At 47.6% G+C, this 21,648-nt stretch overlaps 1 protein-coding gene across 3 annotated transcripts in view; it reads right to left on the reverse strand.

Annotated features, from left to right (window-relative positions):
• The window catches only part of NRP2 (neuropilin 2), a 251,730-nt gene that overhangs the window by 44,219 nt on the left and 185,863 nt on the right, over positions 1-21,648 (reverse strand). For all 3 annotated transcript variants that reach the window (XM_083401223.1, XM_083401222.1, XM_083401224.1), the window contains exon 15: positions 13,020-13,064. In XM_083401223.1, the coding sequence (XP_083257349.1) occupies positions 13,020-13,064 (45 nt within the window). The remainder of the gene's footprint in view (positions 1-13,019; positions 13,065-21,648) is intronic.

Below are 21,648 nucleotides of genomic sequence, written 5' to 3' on the forward strand. Positions count from 1 at the left end.
CATCCCCTTGGCCATATTGAGTTATTCAGAAAGCTGCATGCTTCAGATGCTATATACTGCATGGAATGCAAAGATGCAAGGAAAACATGCCTAGCGTTGTTGCTGGGAAGTCCCACAAGTCTCCACCCAGACCCCCTTGCCCGTGGGAGCAGCAGCAGGGTGCATCTATCATGGCGGGGAAACCGTTTCTCTACCTTTGAGCATATTCATTTAAGGGTGAAGGTAAGAGTACGTTTCCTAGCACAATTCAAAGTGTTGGTGCTGACCTTTAAAGCCCTAAACGGCCTCGTTCCAGTGTACCTGAAGGAGCATCTCCACCTCCATCATTTTGACTGGACACTGAGGTCCAGCACTGAGTGCCTTCTGGCGGTTCCTTCACTGTGAGAAGCAAAGCTACAGGGAACCAGGCAGAGGGCCTTCTCGGTAGTGGCGCCCACCCTGTGGAATGCCCTCCCACCAGATGTCAAAGAGAAAAATAACTACCAAACTTTTAGAAGACATCTAAAGGCAGCCCTGTTTAGGGAAGCTTTTAATGTTTAATAGATTATTGTATTTTAGTGTTTTGTTGGATGCCACCCAGAGTGGCTGGGGAAACCCAGCCAGATGGGCGGGGTATGAATAAATTATTATTATTATTATTATTATTATTATTATTATTATTACAGTGGTGCCTCGCAAGATGAAATTAATTCATTCCGCGAGTTTTTTCGTCTTGCGAAGCACCACTGCATTTTAACACTGACAACGGCGGGGAGGGGCGGGGAGAAGCAGGACAGCTGCCGCAGCCGGTACCTCAGTCTCACTGTGCGTTGTGGCCACCGTTCGACGCGGCTGCTGGAGGGCGGCGGGGCCAGGAGCGCGACTCCAGGGAGAGAGAGGCGCTGGCGGCAACGGCTCTCTGAGGGGAGCGCGCGAGGGGGGTGGGCAGCGGCGCGAGGCACTAACCGTCAGCAGGAAGGTGGGAGGGAGCCGGAGGAGCGGGGAAGTGAGCGTGCGTGCGTGCGTGCAGTGACCATTGCCATGACACGAGAGGCAGGGCTGTTTCGTCTAGTGAAGCAAGCCCTTAGGGAAATCCGTCTTGCGAAGCACCTCAGAAAATGAAAAATCCTTTCGTCTTGCGAATTTTTCGTCTTCCGAGGCATTCGTCTTGTGGGGTACCACTGTATTATTATTGATATGAAGTCAAGATTATATTGCCTTGGGTCCAAAGGACCTGCCCAATCTAAGAGGACCCCACAACTGGGTCACTCTCTCTGAGCGGGTGGGTCACTGGGCACCCCACACTCACTCTCTCTAATCATGGAAGGGATGAGCAAAATTGAGCATTCCCTTCCATGGCTAGTTGCTGGGCTTCTGCAAGCAGGCCTCTTGTTTCCTCCTCAATCCAGCAACGGCAATGACTGCTGCAGGGAAACCAAATGTGCGTGCTTCCTAGACATGCTCTGAATTTTACGAGGGGGGGGGGGATAAAATGGGGAGGGCTGTGAATGGCTATAAATCCAGAAAAGAGAAGTTTCCCGCAAACAACCCTACTGCTATTTCTCCTATGCACCGTTACCCGGGAGTAAGCGCCACTGAACATAGGGGAACTCGCTTCTGAGTAAGCATGTGTTAGGATAATGTTGTACAACACCAGCAAGTTGCCTTCCCTGCAGTTAAGTAATTCTTTTCGATGTGGTCTATCTGCTCAGTTTCTGGTTTCTGGTTCAGTTGTCTCAAATGCCGGGCCCCCAAATTAAGTTTAAAACTACAGTGGTACCTCAGGTTAAGTACTTAATTCGTTCCGGAGGTCCGTTCTTAACCTGAAACTGTTCTTAACCTGAAGCACCACTTTATCTAATGGGGCCTCCTGCTGCCGCCGCGCCGCTAGAGCACGATTTCTGTTCTCATCCTGAAGCAAAGTTCTTAACCTGAAGCACTATTTCTGGGTTAGCGGAGGCTGTAACCTGAAGCGTATGTAAACTGAAGCGTATGTAACCTGATGGTACCACTGTATATCCCAGAGCACGTGCTCCTCTAGAAACAGAAAAGAAAAATAAGCAGCCACTGATGGATTTGTAATGGAAAACAAGAAAGATTCGATTTGTAGCACATACGTGAAATCCCCTTCTGGCGCACGCAAGCTAGAAGCCACCATCTAAGCCATCAGCAATGACCTCCCATCTCCACAGAGAGGCCGTTTATTGGAGAGGGTAATGGAAAGGTGACCTTTCTTCTCCCCCTCCACCAGAGACGACCCCCTCAGCGGCCGACTGGAGTGACCCAGAATGAGAACGTGCGGCAAACCTTGCTCAGAGCTTGTTCCAGACATAACTAGAGAGCCTTGAATATTAAGACCCTCTCTGGCAGGTATCAGCTTGCAGGGTCCTCCCCTCAAAAGAAAAGTTTAGGAGAGGGAGAGGAGGTTCTGTTACTGCCTGTCTTCATTCTTCATCAACTTGTAGGATTAAGAAGCAGAATGCTTGGTGCCATTCCAGCTATTTCGGTGAAGAGGCTCAACAAACTGCCGCTCGCACTCATACTCACTAAATGTACTAATGAGAAGCTTGCTTTGCTTTTAAAATTGATATTGTGAGAGGCGCGGGCTTCGAATATGGAGCTGCAAACATCAAAAGCTGTCTAACTCCCAGTTCCCAAGGCAGATCACTGCATCTCAAGAAATCAATCGACCAAATTCAGGTCACAGTCAGTGACGGAGCAGAAGACTCTGCAGAGCAAACTGCTCCAGATGACTCCATGCCAGATGGGGAGTGTAGTCTGCGAGGGCCTCTGGGGTAAAGGGAGTGACTCCTGAGAGTACCCGTGATCCAGATTGTGCTGCCTTCGGTGGTTCTGGCTCCATCTCAGGGCCATGTGCCCTGTTGCCTCTGGAGTCATGTCACTGGAGTCTATAGCCCCTCCTGAACCCGTGCTCTGGCAACTGCCTAAAAGTCAGGGTCATGACACAACAGAGCCAAGCCACAGGGAAGGCAACAAGGAAATCTCCTGACCTTAAATATGTGTGGTAGTCCGGCCACGATGGAGTGCTAAGTACATTTTACTGGTTGCAACTCCCATCCCATCAATGGGGGTTAAGATGGCGGAGGGAGCCAAATTCAGAGCTAGTCTATGCACTGGGGGTTGTAGGAGAGGGGAGAGGTAAAGGTAAAGGGACTCCTGACCATTAGGTCCAGTCGTGACAGACTCTGGGGTTGCGGCACTCAACTCGCTTTATTGGCCGATGGAGCCGGCGTACATCTTCCGGGTCATGTGGCCAGCATGACTAAGCCACTTCTGGCAAACCAGAGCAGCGCACGGAAACGCCGTTTAAGCTTCCTGCCGGAGCGGTACCTATTTATCTACTTGCACTTTGACATGCTTTCAAACTGCTAGGTTGGCAGGAGCAGGGACCGAGCAACGGGAGCTCGCCCCATTGCGGGGATTAGAACCGCCAACCTTCTGATCAGCAAGCCCTAGGCTCTGTGGTTTAACCCACAGCGCCACCCACATTAATTCAGAGGACTTCTGATTAGCCTGATTCACGCCCACCTTCTCTGAATTCCTTGCTTTCTCCCCCAAATGAACTTTTGGTTCATTTTCTAGTGGAAAGTTCCGTCTTGTTTCAAGAAAAGAAACATTAACAAAGGTGGCCATAAAACAACACTGGAGTAATAACGCTGCCTATCTCCTTAGGGAGGATGAACAAGTACAAACTGTCCGGCAAAGTGACAAATGATGTAAATATCTCCAGTTGATCTCCCTGCTGTGCCACCCAGGCAGCCCAGGAATGAAAAACACAAATGGCAGTTTAATCACCAACCTCTTGTAGCCAAGTCACTGGCACTTCAAGGTCTGAATTCTCAGAGAGAGCAATGCAACCCTATGCCAGGGGGAGGTGGAAGGGTCCTTCCTGGCTCAAGGCTGACCTTTCTTCCTTCTATTCTACCGTTAAATGATTAAACCTTGCTGGAAAAGGATGCACTTTCCCTTTCTCTTGCCCTCAGTGTGGGTAGAAGTCAGACAACGAGAATCATGACTGAACTATATTCAGGTCCACGGAAAACATGTGCATAAGGAAAGGGACCCCTGATCATTAGGTCCAGTCGTGACCGACTCTGGGGTTGCGGTGCTCATCTCGCTTTATTGGCCAAGGGAGCCGGCGTACAGCTTCTGGATCATGTGGCCAGCATGACTTGCGAACCAGAGCAGCGCACGGAAAGGCTGTTTACCTTCCTGCCGGAGCAGTACCTATTTATCTACTTGCACTTTGATGTGCTTTCGAACTGCTAGGTTGGCAGGAGCAGGGACCGAGCGACGGGAGCTCACCCCGTCACGGGGATTCGAACCACCGACCTTCTGATCGGCAAGACCTAGGCTCTGTGGTTTGACCCTCAGCGAATCATGACTGAACTATATTCAGGTCCGTGGAAAACATTTGCATATCTAGACTCAATTAGCTGGAAAAATCAAGTTCAAGTGGGTCTTAAGTTTGGGGAAACCTCCACTGGGGGGAGGGGGAGGTATTCTAGAGCTGTACAAAGAATGGGATATTTTAATGTTTTGTGGGATCTCTGGACAGAATGGAAGCAAGGAGACTTAAGTTCCTTATGGGGTGGAAAAGAATCCATACTTTTTGTCGCATAGTGGACCATGGATCCGTATTAGTGCAACATTGCTTTCTGGGGAATGAAGTCTATAAATAAAAATGCATTTCCAGGGCATCACCTGGGTCACAGGCTAACATTTTTATTTCATAAATGCACCCGTTTCCTTGCTGTCGTTTCACCTTAACAGACTTTCCAAGCTTCTTTCAGCTTCCTTGGGCCCTGGTACTGTGATCCTACCCTCCAAGACAACCATTTCAAAAGGGATGTGTCATCCCACTGATCACACTACCACCCCACCTTCCCCATCATTAAATCATGCTTCTGATGAATCAGCTGCAGCCAATGATGGACCCTAATATTCTGTGCCTAGCTGCTAAAGTTGCTTAGGGTGGTTTCAGGTGTGCCTGTGACTTCCTTTCTCTCCCTCCCTCTTCCTTTTCAGCATGCAGTCGGGTGCAATTACATATACTGTATTTTTCGCTCTATAAGACACACCAGATCATAAGACGTACCTAGTTTTTGGAGGAGGAAAACAAGAAAAAAAATATTCTGAATCCCAGAAGCCGGAACAGCAAGACGGATCGCTGCGCAGCGAAAGCAGCGATCCCTCTTGCTGTTCTGGCTTCTGGGATAGCTGTGCAGCCTGCATTCACTCCATAAGACGTACATAGATTTCCCCTTACTTTTAAGGAGGGAAAAAGTGAGTCTTATAGAGCAAAAAATACAGTACATAGTCATCTCTTGTACGGATGCCACAGGGTATATAAATGTAGATATGGTACATGGGACCCCAAAGTGCCCTAATTCTTTTTCCTCTCATCATCTTCTATAGCGTGATAAGGCCAGTTTGGAGCCAACAGACTTTGTCACACTATCCTACTGCTAAAAATAGTTGCCCATTTCCTTCCGACTTAACACTGCAGATTCCATCACCTTTAGGATACACGTACCAGGACCTGCCTTAAACCAACAGTCCGTCCTGCTTCGTGCTACCAACTCTGGGTGGCAGCAGCTTGCAAGGAGCTTCGGCTGCTCTGCCACTCGGAGTCCCTTTCAGAGAAGCCGCATGTCAGAATCAATGCTGAAAATGGCCAACCTTTGTCACGTTCTCTCTCGTCCTCCCCACTCCCCCATACCCTCATGATCAATATGTTAAGCATTTCCCTCCCCTGATCAGAAATAGCCAACTATGTGAGCAGGGAAATGCTCAGCAGAAGGGTCTCAAGTAGCAGGACTAGGAAACATAACAGGTGAAGTGCTTTAACAAGCGGCCAGGGGAGATGGATTGCTGGCCTGGGCTCAGCTACAGCTCCTTCTGTACGTTGCATAAAGGTAACAAGCCCTTCTCTTGCAGGCTGAAACCAAAGTAACAGAACAACAACAACAACAACAACGGGTTGATCTTTTAACATCCCTAGTGTTGAGTGGGAAAAATATTGGCAACTGTTTTAAGTACAGTGGTACCTTGGTTTAAGAACAGCTTAGTTTATGAACAACTTGGACTAAGAAGGCTGCAAACGCGGAAGTGGGTGTTTTGGTTTGTGAACTTTGCCTTGGAAGCAGAACATGTTCCGCTTCCTGTTGAGTGTGTTCCATTTGTAAATTGAGTCCCCCGCTTCTATGGGAAAGCACGCCTTGGTTTAAGAACGCTTTGGTTTAAGAACGGACTTCTGGAACGGATTAAGTTTGTAAACCAAAGTACCATTGTAGTTGGATAGGGGTGGGTTGTTGTTTTTTGTCTTGGTAATAAATAGTTCTGCCCTTAGGGCCACTTTATAACTTACGCTTTATAGGGGTACGCCTATTTAGGCGAACATGAAAGCATGCAAAGACCAAAAAATGATAAACAGGTACAGTTGTACCTTGGATTCTGAACACCTTGGAACTAGGACGTTTTGGCTCCCGAATGCCGCAAACCCGGAAGTGATTGTTCCGGTTCGCGAACTTTCTTTTGGAACCCGAACGTCCGACAGGGCTTCCACAAGTTTCTGATTGGCTGCAGGAGCTTCCTGCAGCCAATCAGAAGCCGCGCTTTGGTTTCCGAACGTTTTGGAAGTCAAACGGACTTCCGGAACGGATTCCGTTCGACTTCCAGGGTATGGCTGTATTTGAAAACAACTGTAGATTTCTGTTGGGGGAATGCTTGGTGGAAAATCCAGTTTCGCTGTCAAAACTAAGCCACGTTGTTCTGTGGTTCCCCCAACCCCCTGGAGTAAATTTGGGGACCACACAGGGGGAGGAGGGGGGAATCCCTTTCTCCTAAGTTTGTTGAGCTGAAAATCCCTGGCTGCTGCTGCCTTGAGTATTCCCCCAACCAGCCTCAAATATCCCAGTGAATACCTGGTAGCTAGAGCTTCTTCCATTTGTTTCTATTGAGAAGTGCAGGTAGGATCCTGCTTCAACTAGGCTGGAAAGGACATGCAGTGAAGGTCTGGGAGGAGGGAACTCTTGAGGTGTGCGGAAGGACCGCAGCTACCTTGTCTCCCAATTCCCTGGCAAACTTCCAAAGCACAAGAGGAAATCTCTGGGCTGCAACCTGGCAGTCCTGCTTAGTCCCATCAAAACGTTTACACGATCTTTTCTGACACAAAAATGGCCTGTGGAAGTCATCCCACGTCCTTCAGTTGCAACTTGCGAGGCACGGGGGGGCCTGCGAATCGCTCAAAGCTGTGCTGATGTGGAATACAGCTGTGCCTGGGCTTCTGTCAGGTTAGGGTGCCTCATATATGAAAACACAGCAGAATGAAAGCACATCCAAGCCGTCTCATAAAATCCACCCCTCAGGCCATACAATCTCATATGTTCAACAAAATTACTTTTAGGCTGGTGTTTCTAAACTTCCAGTAAACACGGGGCTTTGTTTTCGTTTTCAAGGGTAACTAACAATTTGCATTTGCCTTACTTTTTGTGAAGAAGGTAAGGAGCGTTCAAGGAAGCATTTAATTTATACAAGACAGAGGGCTGGCTGGCATTCAGAGTTCTCACTGTGGGGATAAATCTGTCTCTAGGGTGTACCAATTCAGGGTTCATCCACACTTCCACTTGACCCATGCTCTCTAGGTCTGAGCAATTTTCTGTTTGCCCAGCCACTATCCCCAGGAAACCCCACTCTTCAAGCACCAAATCAGAGCAAATATCAATCCGCCCAAAACCCAATTGATGTATTGCTCCAAATCAGCAGTAAAGATTGGGAGTTCCCAGGAGAAAGCCGCAGGACAAGCCGATGTCCGAACGAGCCCTCAGGCTGCATGACTGACTAGTCCCCCATATGAAAAGAATCTCTGCACATAGAAAACTAGCACATCAAGGAGAAGGCTGGATTAGAACACTTCTACTAGGCATCTAGTCATCTCCACTGACATCTAAAGGGACGTGGGTAGCGCTGTGGATAAAAGCCTCAGCGCCTAGGGCTTGCCGATCGAAAGGTCGGCGGTTCGAATCCCCGCGGCGGGATGCGCTCCCGTTGTTCGGTCCCAGCGCCTGCCAACCTAGCAGTTTGAAAGCACTCCTGGGTGCAAGTAGATAAATAGGGACTGCTTACTAGCGGGAAGGTAAACGGCGTTTCCGTGTGCGTTTCTGGCTCACCAGAGCAGCGATGTCACGCTGGCCACGTGACCCGGAAGTGTCTCCGGACAGCGCTGGCCCCCGGCCTCTTGAGTGAGATGGGCGCACAACCCTAGAGTCTGTCAAGACTGGCCCGTACGGGCAGGGGTACCTTTATCTTTACCTTTACTAGGCATCTAAAGTAAAGGTAAAGGGACCCCTAACCATTAGGTCCAGTCGTGACCGACTCTGGGGTTGCGCCGCTCATCTCGCTTTATTGGCCGAGGGAGCTGGCCTACAGCTTCCGGGTCATGTGGCCAGCAGGACTAAGCCACTTCTGGTGAACCAGAGCAGCGCACGGAAACGCCGTTTAGCTTCCTGCCGGAGCGGTACCTATTTATCTACTTGCACTGGTGCGCTTTCAAACTGCTAGGTTGGCAGGAGCAGGGACAGAGCAACGGGAGCTCACCCTGTCACGGGGATTCGAACCGCTTACCTTCTGATCGGCAAGTCCAAGGCTCTGTGGTTTAACCCACAGCGCCACCCGCATCTAGATGTCTGGTTTTGTTTGTCATGTTGAAGGATTCCCACCCCGCCGCAGAAGAACATTTCTGCTTGTGAAACTTCACCTGAAAGGGTACAGCTGAGACAGTAGTCAACCAGCAAGAGCTAGGCCAGAATCATAGCTGGGTGTTTCTGCAATCACAGATTAAAATGCGGATCCCAAATTCTCCATCAGAACACGCCGTGAGGATGTGCAGCCCGGCTGCCCTCCTGTCTTTTGAAAATGTGATAGAATTGGACCTCAGACCGCCATTTCCGTCTCCTCCAACTGAAGTGGGAAGAGAGCATGCCTGAAGTAATATCCTATGGTTTATTAATAGCTCTGAACAAATATGCCCTGGACTTGAGCAAGCACTGCCCTCAAAGAGGTGCTCTGCTGAGATCCCAGCATGCTTTGCTTCATCCTGAGCATACTTTGAATGAAGATGGAATCACTGGTGTGCTCACGGCCTGACTGCTGTACCAGGGAACCTCTCGCATTGAAACCAAACAAAATGCCAGAACCCTTACAAATAAAATATTTGGCTTTTAAAAGCCGAGCTGCCATTCATTATGTAGCAGGGCTGCAATTCACTCTCTGGTCCATCTCTGCCTCCTCCCACTCCCACTGATAAAGGGCAGTATATAAATTGGAATAATAATAGTAATATGCTAACACAAAGGCAGTGGAAGGACAGAAAGAGATACCTAGCCTAGCACAAGTACAGCAAGCATAGAAAGACCTGAGATCATAGATGGCGGACAAATACAGCAGGATTTGGCCAATCATATTATGCAGATGATTACCTTGCCAACAAAAGTCCATATAGTTAAAGCTATGGTTTTCCCAGTAGTGATGTATGGAAGTGAGAGCTGGACCATAAAGAAGGCTGATCGCCAAAGAATTGATGCTTTTGAATTATGGTGCTGGAGGAGACTCTTGAGAGTCCCATGGACTGCAAGAAGATCCAACCTCTCCATTCAGAAGGAAATGAGCCCTGAGTGCTCACTGGAAGGACAGTTCCTGAAGCTGAGGCTCCAATACTTTGGCCACCTCATGAGAAGAGAAGACTCCCTGGAAAAGACCCTGATGTTGGGAAAGATGGAGGGCACAAGGAGAAGGGGACGACAGAGGACGAGATGGTTGGACAGTGTTCTCAAAGCTACAAACATGAGTTTGACCAAACTGCGGGAGGCAGTGGAAGACAGAAGTGCCTGGCGTGCTCTGGTCCAGGGGGTCACGAAGAGTCGGACACGACTAAACAACAACAACAAATTATGCAGATGACGACTCCAGTTACTATATGAAAGCCGAGTTCAACGATCTGGCATTCATGAATGAAGGCTTAAGGGAATTCCTGTTAGCGCTACAGATTTGCTTGCAACGCCATGTAATGTCTTTGCAATGTAAGAACAGAAGAAGAAGAAGAAGAAGAGTTTGGATTTGATATCCCGCCTTTCACTCCCTTTAAGGAGTCTCAAAGCGGCTAACATTCTCCTTTCCCTTCCTCCCCCACAACAAACACTCTGTGAGGTGAGTGGGGCTGAGAGACTTCAAAGAAGTGTGACTGGCCCAAGGTCACCCAGCAGCTGCATGTGGAGGAAGGAGCAGGGAAGCGAACCCGGTTCCCCAGATTACGAGTCCACCGCTCTTAACCACTACACCACACTGGCTCTGAACAGAAGAAGATCCTGTTGGATCAGCTAAGAGCCCATTAGTTCAGCATTCTGTTCTCAACCAGAAGCCCATGGGAATCCCAAAAGCAGGGCCGGAGCACAGTACTGTCAGCATCACGTCAACAGTGGCAAAAACCTGGGGTTGAACTATTGGGTCTGCTTCCTATTAGGAAAACAATAAATGAGCCAGCAAAATCTACATACAAAAATAATCATGACTAGGTTGCTAAGGAACTTGAAGCATTAACTTCCAGGTCAAAGCAGAGGTTTATGGATGTCTGTGCACCTTTCACCCTTGGCCACAACAGATGCGCTGCCTCTCAATGTTCAGTGCCAGACGACTTTACAAACTACTTTTCAAAGAGAAACCACCTTCTCCCACCCACTGAGAAGGCATCTCTTCTGGAAGTCAAAGCTTTGGCGATGCGTCAGCAACGGCTTGAGAGATTGCTCCGGGAAGAGCAGTCTATCCAATGATAAATAAAAAGGAAATGATTTAATAGAAGCAGAAAGCTCTTGGAGGCGGACGCTCCCTGCCTTTTTTGCCGCGCCGGGGTCTTCACCATCCCACAGGTGAAAAGAGCGTTACACAATGAAACAAAATGAAAAATCTCTCGGGGTAGAATGGAGCCGCCATGCTCCTTTCCCCACACCACAGCATCTCCACTGACTCAGAAACAAGTTTAATGAAGAGTTCGGTCTCTCCGAATCCCTCTCTCCTCTTGTTTCCCTCCGAAGGTTTTATCAACTCCAGGCGTCCCATTTTCTTTTCTCCAGGCCAGAATTAAGCTATTAAATGCACAATTTCACCCTGCTTCTCTCTTACTAAATGTCAGCCTTCAAACTCAGGGTGACAGTTGCTCGTGTGCTCCAGTCTTCTCCCCCTCCCCCCCTCCCTGCTGTCCCTAAAAGCCCCACCGCAGCCACTTTTTGGCTGGAATGCAAAACCTCTCTGTGCTAAATATTAATCATGGCCACCTCATTGCACTTCTAATTCGCCGCTGATTTGGGGGTTAAGCCTCCCTGCGGTTGCTGTCCATTCCCCCAGCCCCACATCTTAAAGCTTCACTGCTCTTCCCTAGGCAGAAGCACAGGGGTTTATCTGTAGCCACATTTATCCCTGTTACCGCTTGGCCTCCATTTTATTACATCTGGGTGAAGCTGACCACGATATAAAGCTTTCAGATGTCCTTTTAAAGTTGGTTTGTGAAAGGCTTTTGACCGGGCTGCAGGGGGCACACCTGGAAGATCCAGGGATCTGTTGCAACACTTCTGATCTAGGCAGACAAGAAGCGGGGGGCTGCCCTTGAGACTGACCCAGAAACTCCAGCGGGTGCAGAATGCTGCAGCGAGACTCCTTACGGGGTCCTCGCTGTGAGATCACATTCACCCGGTGCTATACCAGCTGCACTGGCTCCCGGTGGAGTACAGGATCAGGTTTAAGGTGCTGGTTTTAACCTTTAAAGCCCTATACAGCCTAGGACCCTCGTACCTACGGGACCGCCTCTTCTGGTATGTCCCACAGAGGACCTTACGGTCTTCAAACAAAAACATATTGGAGGTCCCAGGCCACAGAGAGGTTAGGCTGGCCTCAACCAGAGCCAGGGCTTTTTCGCCTGTGGCTCCGATCTGGTGGAACGCTCTGTCACAAGAGACTAGGGCCCTGCAGGACTTGACATCTTTCCACAGGGCCTGCAAGACAGAGCTGTTCCACCAGGCCTTTGGCTGAGGCACAGTCTGACCCCCTCCTTTGGCAATCTTCACAGAACTCTAGCCCAATGGTTGCCATCAATTTGATTTGAAATAATTTTATAATGAAATGATTTTAGAATGTTGTATTATTTTATTGTTGTTAGCCGCCCTGAGCCCGGCTTCGGCTGGGGAGGGCGGGATATAAATAAAAATTTTACTATTATTATTATTTCACTTCTCTAGTCTGTGTCAGATGGAGACAAAGGCAACTCCAGCTCAGGGCAGCCCTCAGGCTGTGCAGTCTGCCTCTCACAGGGTGCCTTTGCATTTAACATCTGGGTGACAAGCAGAAATACTGTATCTGGAAGTAGATACAGTGGAGAAGAAATACACCTGTTGAACTTCAGCCTGACACACTGCAGTTAAAGAGCCGCACTTTTTTGAAAAACAAAACTAAAAAATGTGCATCAAGGTTCACATACTGAGCAGCAAAGGATATTGACCCGGGTGAAAGAAAGGGCACCTGAATTTCTTCCAGTCCCCCCTGGGAGTCAAAATGCAGTGTTTGCACTAAAGAGAAGAACAACTTATGCATCAATTAAGTCCACCTATTTGCATTTCATTTGGGGGCACCTACAACTGACGTGAAAACCTGGAACAGGTTTTCGGTTGGGAAAATCTTCCGCGAGCTTTCGGACAACTTAGACGGATTCAATAAAAGCGGGAGAAAAACTATTCTGTTTTATGGGGCAAATAGCTGCCCAGCTACTTTTAGCCCCCTTGTCTGCAGACCGTATCTAGTCTAGTGCCACCTGCTGGTGTTAAGGGATAATGCAAATGTAAACGTCTTGCATAGCAGCAGGTCTTGTGTTAGTTTTTCTGTTTTTCTTTTGCACACACACACACATTAATTTTTTAAAACTAAAATAAAAAAATCATGCAGCAAGAAAGAAACTGCTAAAAGAAATGCAGTTTTACCTGAAATTTCAAATGTGTGTTCTCCGGGGAATGCTGCGATGGGTTCTGTAAAGAAACAGGAGAGTTGAACTTTAGTCTGATATCCAAGACAACAAGATGAGAGATTCCCCAAAACGGCCTTAGCGACATGTGATCCTTGCAGCAAGGCAGAGAGCTCAGACCTACAAGAGCCTCTTTGTGTGGCTTCTCCCAAATTGCCGTTTGAACTGATTATCCCCCCCTGAACTTAAGAACTCTGCTGGAAGTCATATCTCTAACAAAGCAATCCTATGTGTGTTGACTTGGAAGTAAGTCACACTGGGTGCAATGGGCCTTAGCCCTAATAGTAAGTGTCTTTAGGATTACAGCCTGACTTAACATTTTCCTTCTAGAGCAGCGGTAGGCAACCTAAGGCCTGGGGGCCGGATCTGGCCCATTCGCCTTCTAAATCTGGCCTGCAGGTGGTCCGGGAATCAGCGTGTTTTTACATGAGTAGAATGTGTCCTTTTCTTTAAAATGCATCTCTGGGTTATTTGCGGGGCCTGCCTGGTGTTTTTACATGAGCAGAAGGTGTGCTTTTATTTAAAATGCATCTCTGGGTTATTTGTGGGGCATAGGAATTTGTTCATCTATTATTATTTTCAAAATATAGTCTGGCCCCCCACAAGGTCTGAGGGACGGTGGACCGGCCCATGGCTGAAAAAGGTTGCTGACCCCTGTTCTAGAGACATCACGAGATCAAAGTGTCCAAGCATTCATTCCCTACGCACAACAGAGAACACATATCTCCTTCTGGAGTCAAGCTGAGACATGTTTGGAAAGAGATTTTTATGTATAACATTAGCAGCTTCCGCAGATGTGTGAGCCCGTAGGTGGCATAAATTCTCCCCTCCTCTTGCCCTGAATTTCACATGGTCTGTGGTGCCTAACGCTACATGTTCCATACTCAAATCGGAGAGTGTTCATCCCAGCGTCTGACTAAGCGCCAAGCAACATTGCTATGTTACTCATGCTTTTAAGAAAGCATGCTTGCTGGCCAATTTCATTTTAGAGAAAAAATCAGGCACACAGCTCTGGTCTGCAATGTACGTCCGCTGCCGAAAACCCTCTCCTACCTCCACACTGCTTTGATCCTGCAGATGAGGTTGGCTGCAAATAACAGGCCTCGGGACAAAAAAGGAGCAGCGTTTTTCAACAGGATATTGGCTCTGGAGACCAATCCTAGATCAGGAGTATGTTCCAGAACATGATTCCGCAGCTGCTTTTTCCCCCTCCCCAGATTAAGCTGGCCAGTTTAAACGTTCTTTTTTCAAAAGTGTGAATAGCATACCATGCTATCCGACCACAAGATTGGCTGGTTTGGGATGCATTAGACCAGTGGAAGGGGAACTAAGCTCAAAGGTACACAGTCTTCCAAATGGGAGGATATCAAGCCCCAGTATACCTGAGGGAGCGTCCCATCGTTCAGCCCAGACACTGAGGTCCAGCTCCGAGGGCCTTCTGGCGGTTCCCTCACTGCGAGAAGTGAGGTTACAGGGAACCAGGCAGAGGGCCTTCTCGGTGGTGGCACCCTCCCTGTGGTGCGCCCTCCCATCTGATGTCAAAGAAATAAACAACTATCTGACTTCCAGAAGACATCTGAAGGCAGCCCTGTTTAGGGAAGTTTTTAATGTTTGAAGTTTATTCTGTTTTATGTTCTGTTGAAGGCTGCCCAGAGTGGCTGGGGAAACCCAGCCAGATGGGTGGGGTAGAAATGATAAATAATAATAATAATAATCCTTAAAATCCTTAAAATATCCTTTAAAATCATTAAAAAATCTTTACAAAACTTTAGTTTATGGTTGCCATCAATTTTGATTTTAATTAATTTTTATAATGTTTTTATAATGTTGCACTATTTTAGTGTTGTTAGCCGCCCTGAGCCTGGCTTCGGCTGGGGAGGGTGGGATATAAATAAAAATTATTATTATTATTATTATTAAAATGTGTTTATATTTTTTCATAGATATTCTGACTCACTCTTAAACTGCCTCAAGCATTTACCTCTGATATTACATTACAAGGATTATGGTGGGTGATTCCTCCCCATCCCCAGTTGGGTCTTCTTTGCTTTTAAAAGCTTTGTTGCAAGCAGAAATTAATGCGATAAAGCTGTTCCTTAGCCCAGGGCAGCAATGGCAGCAAAAGCTTTCCCTGCTGAATTTTGCAGGCAGCCTACAACTCTTAAAGGCCAGAAAGATGTTGGCAACCATTTGCCACTTTACAAGGCTGTTCAAAAGGAACCACGTTATCCGAACATCTCTGGCATCCCAGAAAGAGGAAACCTAGTCAAGACCTCTTCAGGTCTCCTGGCAAGAGTCAACACTTTCCTGCCTTTGCCTTACCGAAATAAAAAGCTTTGCAGTTTTGCAAATGGGTAAAGGGACTTCAGTTTCCTCCACCTAAACTAGTGATGGGCAAGCTGTGGGTATCCAGGTGTTGATGAACTACAACTCCCACCATCTCTGACCACTGGCCATGTGGCTGGGACTGACGGGAGCTGGGAGGCTCCCCAATCCACACCTCTCCTTGGGCTACCTTTTCTGCCTCCCCGCTAGGCTCCCAAAGCCCTGGCACAAGCCAGGTGCCCACTGAAACAGAGACAGATAATTTTTGGTGTTTCTTATTTTATCTCCTGCTTGGACTACTGCCATGCGCTCTATGTGGGGCTACCTTTGAAGGACAACTAATCCAGAATGCGGCAGCTAGACTAGTGACTGGGGGCGGCTGCTGAGACCACATAACACCGGTCTTGAAAGTCACTGGTGCTGACTTTGAAAGCCCTAAACGGCCTCAAAGGCCCAGTGTACCTGAAGGAGCGTCTCCACCCCCATCATTCTGCCCGGACACTGAGGTCCAGCTCTGAGGGCCTTCTGGCGGTTCCCTCACTGCGAGAAGCAAAGCTACAGGGAACCAGGCAGAGGGCCTTCTTGGTAGTGGCACCCGCCCTGTGGAACGCCCTCCCACCAGATGTCAAAGAGATAAACAACTACCTGACACTTAGAAGACATCGGAAGGCAGCCCTGTTCAGGGAAGTTTTTAATGTGTGACATTTTAATGTATTTTTAATCTTTGTTGGAAGCCACCCAGAGTGGCTGGGGAGACCCAGCCAGATGGGTGGGGTATAAATAAATTATTATTATTATTATTGTTAAGCATTAACAAGCTGCTAGAAACAGGCCAGAGAAGCAACATTCTAAAAAGCAGCGCTCTGCGATTCCGTGATTATTTTCCTTCTGCATTCTGCCTGGGAACGCAGTCTCTTGGCTCCAGTGCAGTTTCAACGGAGTGCTCTGAAACAGTCACCCTTCCGCAGAATGCAAGTGACAGGTTTGTCAAAAGAACAAAATAATAATAATAATGTGAGTTATTAGACCCTTTTCTCAAGTTGAAAAGGAATTTGATTACTTCTCTGGGTGACAATTTTGAAGCAGTCGCGTGCCACTCCAGTCGCTTCCCTTTTTGTAGTCCTGAGAGTGGGGGGAGATGCGCAGAATGGCTCTGCCTATGGTATTATTTCATATCCTGAATGATTCATCAGAAGAACCAGCTTCGCAGTCAAACACTTGAGCTCAGTCCCCCCCCCCCCAAGAAGCAGCTCTCAAAATCCTACTTTGGAGACAAGCATCCCTGTGGGGCAAACAGGAGCTACAGGGAGGTGGGTGTAGTTTAAATCAGGAAGACAACATGATGCAGAGGATTAAATTATTGCTCCTCAGCTGCTGCAACCCCAATCGGAAACCTCTCTGGCTGCTTTTGCATTTTAAAAAAGCTGCACTTCACAGATTTCCCGCCGCATCTCGTTTGATCCTCAGACAGGTTCGCATCTTACACAGCAGACAAAATTTGCAACTCGTATACCAGTGCAACCTCAGATTTTTTCTATGGGATGGATGACCTGCCTAGATCATGAAATAGCCATTGTGTGTTCGGTGGAATCCTAACACAGTTAACTTTCCTGGCAAGTGTACAGAGATATTTAAGAACACATGCCTGTGGTTTACTGTATTTGGTCTATAAAGTGTAAAAAGGTAAAGGTAAAGGGACCCCTGACCATTAGGTCCAGTTGTGGCCAACTCTGGGGTTGCGGCGCTCATCTCGCTTTTATTGGCCGAGGCAGTCGGCGTACAGCTTCCGGGTCATGTGGCCAGCATGACTAAGCCACTTCTGGCGAACCAGAGCAGCGCACAGAAACGCTGTTTACCTTCCCGCCAGAGTGGTACCTATTTATCTACTTGCACTTTGACGTGCTTTTGAACTGCTAGGTTGGCAGGAGCAGGGACAGAGCAACGGGAGCTCACCCCGTTGCGGGGATTCGAAGCACCAACCTTCTGATCGGCAAGTCCTAGGCTCTGTGGTTTAACCCACAGCGCCACCCGCATCCCTCTATAAAGTGTAGAACTGCACTAAAGCATTTTGTTTCTTGTTTAATTTCCAACAGTGAGCACGTATACGGGCCAAGCTTGCCTGGAAACCAAATGCTCTTTCTTTTTTTTAAAAAAAACAAGTATACTTGCTTTCCCCTCCACAAATGGCTTACCAATGTAAAAGCAAGCAAAAAAATCAGCCAGGGTCCAATGATTAAATGCAAGCCCAGAGATTAAAGAACAGCCTCAGAAGTATGTTGCTTCGCCTTTGTGAAATAAGACAGGCTCTTTGTGTTATTTACTCATGGGTACAGCTGAAATCACCCATGTTACATGCCCTTACTCTGAACACAGGGGGATTCAGACTTGTGGCAAAGAAACAGAACTGAGCCAACTCTTCTAATAACCAAGTAGCATTAGACAGAGCACCCAGCCGCGGGCAAGACTATGAGCAGCCAGCCGCAGGCAAGAATATGTAAAGCTCTTTAATCAACTCCAGAATTCCAATTCAAGGTATTTTATTAAATGATTCAAGATAAAGGTGTAAGAGATATCAGAAACTGCACAAAAGAAAATAAGCAGTAATTTTCCAACTAATCTTTCCTCTAATACAGTCCCTACATTAGTGCACTGATGTTATGTGCAGTCAGGTGGAGCTGAATTGAGCGAGCTGAGTTCTCTCGGGAAGCAGAGACACACTCAAACCAACCCGGATTTCATGTTGTGTGCCAGAAAAGTGATGATGGCTGGGTCAACCACCTAGTCCAAAGCGGGCATGGAATGCCACCATGTAGACTGGAACCCATGGAGATGGGGGCTTAGCATCAGCCCTTCACAGAAATCAGGGGAGGAGGGATGTAAATGGGGGAAGAACTCCTTTCGGGTTCTTGCTAGATGGGTTTAACTAAATGGGAAAACATCCCATTCATGTAAAATGCAGGGCCTATACAGGCCCTCCCAATGCTTCTGGCCTACAACTCCCATGATGCCTAGCTAACAGGACCAGTGGCCAGGGATGATGGGAATTGTAGTCTCAAAACATCTGGAGGGCCAAGTTTGCCTATGCCTGGCCTATAAGCACCCAAATTATTGTTATTGAGAACCAGGCGGAGGGCCTTCTCGGTAGTGGTGGAATGCCCTCCCATCAGATGTTAAGGAGATGAGTAATTATATAACACTTAGGAAACATCTGAAGGCAGCCCTATATAGGGAAGCTTTTTGAGGTTTAACCTTTTATATATGCCAGAAGCTGCCCAAAATGTTTGGGGCAAACCAGTCAGATGGGTGGGGTACAAATAAATCATCATCATCACCCTATGTTTTGATTGGTAGAAGATGAGTTTTCTTAAAGAAACAGTTTTGGACCTTTGGCTTTCATCACATACGGCAACTAGTTGCAATTATTTGGTGAAGAAAAGGTATTGTTCATGTGCTCCACAACGTTCATAGTTCTTGGGAAATTATGGAAGCAGATTCCAAGGTGAAGCCTTGAAGAGCTGTGGTTCATAGCAACACGGGGAGCTGTCCTCTAGCAGATCAGACTATTTGTCCATCTAGCCTAGTACTGTCTACTCTGACTGACAGCATCAGCAAGGGTCTTGCCCAGCACTCCCTATGTGATCCTTCTAACGGGAGATGCCAGGAACTGAACCTGTGACCTTGTGAAACATATGCTCTGCTACCAAGTTATTTCAGGAATAATAATAGCGCCTCTGTCCATTAGAAATGTATGTGTGTGTTTCTGTAACTGCTTTTCTACCAAATATGACACCCCTAATAATATATGCAGGGACGCGGGTGGCACTGTGGGTTAAACCACAGAGCCTAGGACTTGCTGATCAGAAGGTCAGTGGTTCAAATCCCCGCGACGGGGTGAGCTCCCGTTGCTCGGTCCCTGTTCCTGCCAACCTAGCAGTTCGAAAGCACGTCAAAGTGCAAGTAGATAAATAGGTACCGCTCTGGTGGGAAGGTAAACGGCGTTTCTGTGCGCTGCTCTGGTTCGCCAGAAGCGGCTTAGTCATGTTGGCCACATGACCTGGAAGCTGTACGCTGGCTCCCTCGGCCGATAAAGCGAGATGAGCGCCGCAACCCCAGAGTCGGCCACGACTGGACCTAATGGTCAGGGGTCCCTTTACCTTTAATAATATATGCACTGGGTATTTGTTTTGTACATTTCATATTTTCTCCTTTGAAAACACTGTAAAATTGTGGGGTGATCTTATTCATCGTGTTGTGGTGGGGCAGTGGAGAGATTAAAACTATTTGTCAAATGCAGACACATAATATTTTAACATATGGAGCATTTAACAAATTAAAGATCCACAGCAGCCAGCGGAGTTCAAAGAGCCAAAATCTGAAACCTAGCCTGGCAGCCGCTTTTCCTAGATGAGCAAAGGCTGAGTTACTGTGATGGAATTATCTTGCTTCGCTTTGGAAATGTGCTGGAAGGGAGGGCCCATTTGCACAGTTTATAACTTCCACTGGAGAGGAACTGCACTGCCTTTCAGTCTGGCTCATTGACTTGCTAACACTCTGCAGGTCTTGGGTGTGAAGCAATTCCTCTGAGGTCAGTGGGAAGAATGCCACCGCTTATGATAATTAGACAGGTACAAAGTATAGCAATGGCAATCCTCCTAGACTTAAAGGAGGAGCCAACCTCCTTCCATGGGCTCCTGGAAGCAGCAGAGAAAGGACTGCTGCTGCAATGTTAAAATCCATAGCAATGGGTAGCAACCGTGGTGGTTGAATTGGTTAACTGAGGCCGGTGTGTTGCAGTGAACAGAACACCAGACTTTTCTCAGAGATACCCAGGTCAAAATCCTCCCTCATTGCTGGCCTTCCCTGGTGGACCCAGGGAAGCTGGTCCCCGTTGCTCAATCTAGCCTTCACCACGGGGCTGTTGCAAGGACATAATTGGCACAATCACAAGCATATCACCCTAAGCTGCTTGCGGGAAGCGAAGGAACACAAAAGTAATATTTAAATAAAAAGCTACGGCCACCGATCATCTCCATATACACAAGGAACTGCAGAAGAACAAGGCAGGCTGACGGCAAAGGAAGAGGAACGTTCTCGCGACAACATTTTAATTCATTTGTGAGGTATTCAATTTCAAATAAAATCACTGCTTGATGATAAAAGTTTCCAGTCTGGCTGCTGTCCCAGCTCGGAGACTGATAAATTCCAGTCCAGTGCAGGGAACTGTTTTGTTATTATTAATAATGCTCAAAGACGTCTTCACTGATTATTCCTATTAATAAAAGGCTCGTGGTGATTTGATCAGCCTTTCTGAGCACGTAATGCTAACTGACAGCTGTTTCCCTGTCTCAAGAGCTTTTCCTTTCGTATGTTTTTCCTTGGTGTCCCCCTACCTATTCCTCTGGCCATCGCCTGCCGTCACAGAGACTCACGATGTTCTCTCAATGAGTTGATAGCAAAACCATCAATATCGGCTCCCTGGGCACTCCTCCTCCCAGACTTCCTTCGGGAAGGAACGGACAAGCTAAGCAAATTCCTGAAACTCACCACAATGCAGGCCAGGGGTTCTGTCTGCTTAGCAACTTCAAAAAGCGACTGCCAACAAGGAAGGCTGCTTTGTGGTCTATTCGCCGCCGCTGCACTACAGTGCTTCCCACATATTAACTATTCAGTTGCTATTTGCTATGGGAAAACCTATTCCCATTTATTCTATCCCACAGCTGCCACTGTATTCTGCTCTGGTCAGACCTCACCTGGAGTACTGTGTCCAGTTCTGGGCACCACAGTTCAAGAAGGACACTGACAAACTGGAACGTGTCCAGAGGAGGGCAACCAAAATGGTCAAAGGCCTGGAAACGATGCCTTATGAGGAACGGCTAAGGGAGCTGGGCATGTTTAGCCTGGAGAAGAGGAGGTTAAGGGGTGATATGATAGCCATGTTCAAATATATAAAAGGATGTCACATAGAGGAGGGAGAAAGGTTGTTTTCTGCTGCTCCAGAGGAGCGGACACGGAGCAATGGATCCAAACTACAAGAAAGAAGATTCCACCTAAACATTAGGAAGAACTTCCTGACAGTAAGAGCTGTTTGACAGTGGAATTTGCAGCCAAGGAGTGTGGTGGAGTCTCCTTCTTTGGAGGTCTTTAAGCAGAGGCTTGACAACCATATGTCAGGAGTGCTCTGATGGTGTTTCCTGCTTGGCAGGGGGTTGGACTCGATGGCCCTTGTGGTCTATTCCAACTCTATGATTCTATGATTCTATACT

This window comes from Podarcis tiliguerta (genome assembly GCF_965153285.1).
Source record: "Podarcis tiliguerta genome assembly, chromosome: 1".
NCBI lineage: Eukaryota > Metazoa > Chordata > Lepidosauria > Squamata > Lacertidae > Podarcis > Podarcis tiliguerta.